Source organism: Biomphalaria glabrata, chromosome 5 (assembly GCF_947242115.1).
Source record: "Biomphalaria glabrata chromosome 5, xgBioGlab47.1, whole genome shotgun sequence".
Lineage (NCBI taxonomy): Eukaryota > Metazoa > Mollusca > Gastropoda > Planorbidae > Biomphalaria > Biomphalaria glabrata.
The window spans coordinates 17,706,703-17,713,764 of NC_074715.1; the positions used below are offsets into that span (position 1 = coordinate 17,706,703).

Sequence of the window (7,062 nt, forward strand, 5' to 3'; positions counted from 1 at the left end):
ATCAACAATCCAGACAAAACAAACACATCGGTTTTAACTAGTAAAGAGATGTAGTCAACGCTGATGAACAACTTCACATATATTTATTCTAATAAAAGGCCACAGTAAAAGTCTCTGTCACTAAACACGTCGTTACCCTAGAGGATTATATCGCTAACTGATTTTCCGGTCTCTAACCCAACATATCCCAAACGTCACTGGTCCCGTTCAATATGCGTCTTCTTTGGTGCGTCGCTAAATAACTAATCTATATAAATAAGGTGTCTAACACTGTTCCATGGATTAGAAAGAGGAGAACAAGACGTATCAAAACTCTACATCATCCATTCATTCAACTGGCTCGTTTTCTAGCTACTGTACCAGCTTGAATATGTACCTGAATGGCAAACTACGTTGAGATTTTAGATGCTTGAACTCTGACCCGTTCAATAAATCATAGAAATGGACGACAGTGCCGTATTTAGACTTGAAAGCTATTTGAGATGTTGGACCTTTTTTAGGGGCACCTTATTAAGCCATATATTATATTTGTTCTAAATATTTCTTTCCGGCCCTAAGCTATAACTTATGTTACGTGTAGCTCAATCCGGCCCTATTAGCGGACTTGTATTTGTTTGAAAGCTGCACCAGTCAATGCGCTATCAACACATGTATCATTAATGTCGGGGGCGCGGTGGCTAAGTTGTTAAGCGCTTGGTAGCTCAACTGTTATGTTAGTCTGGGATTGAGAATTTCGGAATTATAAGGCGCCCCTCTGTCCATCTAAAAAGAGTTAGGTAAAGTAAAGACGGTTGTTTGTTGTGCTGGCTACATGACAACTCGTTTACAGTTGGCCAAAGAATCAGATAACCTTAACATCGTCTGCCCTATTAATTTTGATTGCCAGGTCTGAAAGGGAAACTTTACTGTACTATTATCAATGTCATTTTTTTTTCTTAGGCAAGAACGAATACTCAATAAATATGAATGTCTTGCATGTGTTTAGTTACTTCCCTTTGATTCCAATCCATTTGATTGATTGTTTGAAAAGAAAAAAATCGGAAAAATCCTTAATTATTTATAAATTTCTAAGATTTGGTCGTGTACACCTCGAAAAGTCTCTTACAGTTTCAATAACGTTCCAAATGGGCTTGAAGCTCCCTACATTATATGTGTGTACTATTACATCTTCAACTCTTTGAAATATTGGTAGGCCTCTAGGTATGTTAGCTGTTAGCTCAACTGTTATGTTAGTCCTTAGTATAAAGTATTACTATTACAAGTCTGTGGCAAGCGGATATTTTTATTTGGTCAAGAAATTACAATTTAATATCTAATAATTTGTAGACATTTAAAAAAAAGTTTTTATAAAGTGTAATTGTATCAAATAGTTTTTTTCTAAGCAATTGGCAATTGCCATTGTAAATTTGTGTCTAAAGGGACATAATGTATTGAACATGAGGTTAGTGGGAAGAAGAGAAGAAAGTCACTGATTTCTTCATTAGCATTCATTCTGTCTCGTCAAATAGTATTTTAGACATATAATAATATTTAATTGTACACAACAGAACCACATCTTTTCTATGAAGTAATAAAGACAAAAAAGAGGATTCCCATGATACGTAGACTCAGTAGTATTGCTTAAACAGCAACAATCTTCAACAAAATTGAGTTCATTAACAAAGGAGGTTACACAGTACCATTAACGGTCTATTAGTAAATTGACTTAGAAGCAATGCTATGTCCCATGATACTAGCTAGTAACTAGGCAAGTCAAGTCAATATAGGTTTGATACAGCTACCCTGAATGTCTCATAAATTAAAAAAAAAAGGCTGATCGGGAAACAGGTTATTTCTATTACGACAATTCTTTTAAGGGTCTCCTTGAGATGCAAGAGGGCTACTACAGCATCATCAAGGTGGCCCTTGAGTCAGTTAGAGTCGTTTTGAGGTTAAACATTTCACGACAATTTCTCTGTCACAAAGTCCAGGGTTCTGTTAGAGTCGTTTGTAGATTATTTCAGACAGACGTAGTGCTCCTCATTACGAGGTGTGGCAAGCTGATGTTAAATGACAAAATAATCTACATAATCTTTTTTTGGTAAACTCTAGAGTCTAGAGAGATCATTTTAATGTAATGTTACGTTCTCTCCTAATCAGGCCTTCTGTAAACACTGCTAAACACAACACGGCACATCAAGAACTTGACGACAATGCTCCAAATAATCTGGTGCTTTAATAATGGTCAATTAAAACAGCCAATATGACACAATGGACCTCATTCACCAATCGTAAACAAACAACATTTAGCCACGTGATTCTATATATATTCTATACAAATTATGTAATCCATAGTGGCTGTCACGTGATACGTATTTTTCATTGTTTTATCAGTATTATGACGTGGCTAAATGTGTTTATTTACGATTGGTGAATGAGGTCCTTTGTCAATACTTCAACACTAAAAATGCTATACTGTACATCACCGTACTAAACTAATAAACTCTACTGTCTCTCTCTTCCTGGACTCGTACATTCACTTCAGGACTCCACCAGGACCGACTTCATGGCAGACTAACAGTCCCGGTCTACTCGCTGTCCTGTCTTGAACTGCACTGCCTTACATACACTGTGTCTCTGGTCCACGCAGGCTTATGATCAGATGACCATAACCCGAGTCCTATTCACGTGCAAAGTTCATACCAGTACTGTCCCTTGCCCTTCGATATAGCACGCTAAACTGTATTACTGGCCTGTGTCACATATGTCAGCTGATCATATACAGTGAGATCTATTGCGTCGCTAATAGGGTTACAACAGTATTATAAAGTTTATAAGAGTTTTAACAAAGCTTTTATTTTGAATATAAAATCAGTGAAGTTGGCAACATCGAAGATTTAGATCTAGTTTCTTTTCATTCAATCAACGTTAGAATTACTTGAACTCACCACATGTAGTAATTTTTATTTATTTATTTATATTTATTATTATTAAATTTGATTGAAACGATTAAGCTTTTATAATTAAAGTCCTATTAGATCTATTGAACTTTGTTCTCATCATTTGGGTATAATTTAGTTCATGTTAGGAGTGATAACATAATAATATTCTATCAGAGGCCGACGTACCAGTACGCTGGGCATTGCGGGGCCGACAAAATTCGTAACGGTTGGCTAAGTATACCAAGGTGTAGGTCTACATACTGTATGGAACACCAGCCTGATATGTCTCTAAATGTCTCCTTGTTGGCTGACTCACTAGTGATTCAGTAATTCCCCCTTTCAGACCTTGCTATCTATATGGGCCGATGGTGTTTAGGTAGGCTAATCTTTTCTGTGGCCCACGGTTAAAGGGGGCCTCATGTTCAAAAACAATGACCAACATCCTTTTCCCCAACTGATGTCGTGTAGCCCTAAAGATCCTGAAATTCAAATCCCAGTCTTCCCCAGGATTTGATCCAGAGACTCTCGGTTCGGAAGCCAAGCGCTTTATCAGGCACCCATTAGAGCAGGGTGGTTAAGGAGGGAGTCATGTGGCCAACACAACGACCAACCGCCTTTACTTTTCCCCAACCAATGTCAGGTACTCATTAGAGCTGGGTCGACTCAGAGGCGCCCTAAAGATCACGAAATTAAAAATCCCATTCTTTACCAGGAGTCGAACCCGGGACCCCTGAATCATAAGACGAGCGCTTTACCACTCAGCCACCGCGCCACTAGTCATTGAAAGGCTTAATTATTTCGGTAATTGGAAACTAAAAATATCATGCTAAGAGTTTTCCTTTGTCATTGGTACAGCCTAATGTGCAATCAAATGTGAGACAGTAAAGCCACGCATACTTGTATGATAGGCTATCGGTTTAAAGAGAATTTTCCTATCGCGAGGTCCCCTTCAGGAACAAATCCTGCCTCAGTTCCTCCCTCGCCATCCCCTAAGGCCACCTCTGATCCTATTCCACAATGTATTCATCAACGTAAACGACACAAATAAATATCTAAGTAGAATCTAGTTCGGAAACAAAAATTGTTCAGTAGCTACTAAACACTTCACATAAAAACGAGTGTGGGGGGATGGGGGAACACTGGTAGATTTAAACTAACAATTATTTTTTTTTTTACATTTTAATTTTTCAGATTCCGTTATTCTTGAAGTGCATTCTAGCTTAGTATTAAATGCCGATCCTGATCACTTTATATTCTCCCATTGCACTAAAAGTAACAGCAAACAAAAATAAGTTATTAAGCTTGGTTATCAGCGTACACGAGTTATTGTTTTTGACGGCAGTCCGCCCTTTCTTCCAATCACATTGCTAGCCAGTACATCCAAGACTATTTTCTTGAAATGGCTCGAATCCGTTTAATCCTGCAGTTTTAGTTCCTGATTTATTTCATGGGAATATTGTTTTTATTTATTCTGCTTCAAATCGTGTCTGAATAGGTTCTAGGTTGTATGAATACTAATCCATGTCTTATTTCTTCTGTTATTTACAGAAAATGGACCAGCAACACGAACAACATCAAGAAGACTTTCCGTCCATTTTCACCACGGATAGTCCACAAGACATAGTTTCTACTCAGGATTTGATTGCTTTACAAAGTAAACTATGCCAAGAAATAAAGTATAACGAGGAAACCAGTAGAAATCAAAGCGAGGACAATCTACGAGTACTGAATTTATTGACCTACATTTACTTTCAGATTTGTCCTCAGAGCTACGCAGCTGCCAACTGTAACTATTGGGCATTTCGTTTATCCAAAGGGACTATCTGTTACGTCACATCAGTAATTTATAGACTTCAGCTTATGACAATGCAGGGCAAAATAGATAAAGTTGAAGAGTGTCAGGAAATGTTGACAACAATGAGAACATCGGACAGTTACCGACGGAAACTTTCCGAAGCCAAAGCTGAGCTGGCATATACACTAAGCAGATTGAGCTGGCATATACACTAAGCAGATTGAGCTGGCATATACACTAAGCAGATTGAGCTGGCATATACACTTAGCAGATTGAGCTGGCATATACACTTAGCAGATTGAGCTGGCATATACACTTAGCAGATTGAGCTGGCATATACACTTAGCAGATTGAGCTGGCATATACACTAAGCAGATTGAGCTGGCATATACACTAAGCAGATTGAGCTGGCATATACACTTAGCAGATTGAGCTGGCATATACACTTAGCAGATTGAGCTGGCATATACACTTAGCAGATTGAGCTGGCATATACACTTAGCAGATTGAGCTGGCATATACACTAAGCAGATTGAGCTGGCATATACACTTAGCAGATTGAGCTGGCATATACACTTAGCAGATTGAGCTGGCATATACACTTAGCAGATTGAGCTGGCATATACACTTAGCAGATTGAGCTGGCATATACACTAAGCAGATTGAGCTGGCATATACACTTAGCAGATTGAGCTGGCATATACACTAAGCAGATTGAGCGGGCTGAACAACATTCGGAGGGCTATTCATTTGTATCAAGAGGTTGTTGAGTTTGACATGAGTAACTTTGTTTGGAGGTTTGGCCTGGGCTTGGCGTGCAGTCGTATTGTCTGTTGGTTCACTAGCTCGCCACTCATTTCCGTGTGTGAAAGGAATAAGTTTATGTTAACTGCAGTGAATCATCTGATGGACACTGCGGAGAACTCGCCTGAAACTGAACTTTCTAGCCAATCTTATGCTCAACTGGCCGTCTTAAAACGTTTTCTTAATAACACAGGACTAGAAACGGAGAATTGTAAACTTTTATTTAAAGGTCATGACGTTCAAAGTCTTGTAGAGAAAGCCTTGGAAGGAGATCCGAAAAATTCCAAGACTTTACGAGACTGTGGACGGCTTATGAAACAATTCGATGTGGATGAAGCCATTAAAATTTTAGAAAGCTCTGTCTCAAAGATGCAGCATTCCCAAGCGTACCACAACTTGGGGATTTGTTATGTAATGAGAGCAACGCAAAAAGTTGCTCCAGCGCTTAACAAAATATCGCCTGATCAAATATCTCCAAAACAAGAGGAAGTTATGCGCTCTGATCAACTTTCTCAGAACACTGAAGGTGCTTTAGCACCAAATCAAATATCTCTAAACCAAGAGGAAGTTATGCGCTCTGATCAACTTTCTCAAAACACTGAAGATCAAATACTTCTGAATCAAGAAAACGTTATATCTCCTGATGGACTACCCCAAGAAATGATACCAAACAATCAAATGCTGCATCATTCCGTGAATGAAACTGAAGCCGTCCATTTCATTCGTTCTAGCAAAAGGAAAAAAAAGAAGAAAAAGAAATTAAGTTTTTTCAGCTATTGTCCAGTTTATGTCCAGCAACTGAACTATCAAAATGAAGATGTTGGGAAAGCAAAATATAATTACAAGCAGGCCATACGATCATCTCCAGATAACTATTCGGCCATGTACGCGCTCGGTTTATTATACAGATCTTGTGGACACATAGCAGAAGCCAAGCAATGGTTCACAAAAATTGTTAAAAAATTGAATTTACAGGACTTGAAAACTGCAAGCGACGTTTTGCGATTCACAACAGCGATTTATGCTCAAGTCCAGCTGGGATTATGTGCTCTTGATGACAGCAGAAGTGAGGACGGAGGCTATCAGAAATGCAAATCGGAAATCATCAAAATATTGGAAGTCTTACACCACTTGAAGCCGAGTCCTCCTGGAACTGAAGAGTTACTGACTTTCCTTAAGGACCATACATTGTCGGACGAGGAGAAGTCCAGTTATCTAATTCTATTCAGAAAATGTGTGGCGAAAATTCTAAAGATCATACAACGATATGAGCTTAATATTAGAAAAAGTTCAATGCTTAAAACAGAAAACTAAACTTTTTGGAAACTACTTTAGTACATTATAGTAGAAATATACAGACCTACTGTCAGTGAATACATTGCCTGATTAAGACATATATATGCAGTTATTTTAAATTAAATTATGCGAACTCACATAAAACTGTCTATAAACAACTATTTAAAACACTTAAGGTATAACATTTATTGTAAATGCCATTGGGCAATTAACCTTTACAAATACATTAATGTTCCAGCACTCACA

General features: G+C 38.1%; 1 protein-coding gene across 3 annotated transcripts; it reads left to right on the forward strand.

Annotated features, from left to right (window-relative positions):
- The first annotated feature begins 1,047 nt into the window (after nt 1-1,047).
- On the forward strand, nt 1,048-7,060 carry LOC129926535 (uncharacterized). 3 transcript variants are annotated; one of them, XM_056031304.1, is made up of 2 exons: nt 1,048-1,151; nt 4,470-7,060. In XM_056031304.1, exon 2 carries the CDS (start codon nt 5,494-5,496, stop codon nt 6,832-6,834), a length of 1,341 nt encoding a protein of 446 aa, XP_055887279.1. In that variant the 5' UTR covers nt 1,048-1,151; nt 4,470-5,493; the 3' UTR covers nt 6,835-7,060. The 3 variants fall into 3 exon arrangements, with proteins under 3 accessions (XP_055887279.1, XP_055887278.1, XP_055887280.1); XM_056031303.1 differs by having other exon boundaries at nt 1,052-1,200; XM_056031305.1 differs by having other exon boundaries at nt 1,073-1,188.
- The last annotated feature ends 2 nt before the right edge of the window (nt 7,061-7,062 follow it).

Coding starts and splice junctions, on each gene's coding strand:
- LOC129926535 (XM_056031304.1), top strand. CDS start 5,494: ATGAGTAACTTTGTTTGGAGGTTTGGCCTGGGCTTGGCGTGCAGTCGT.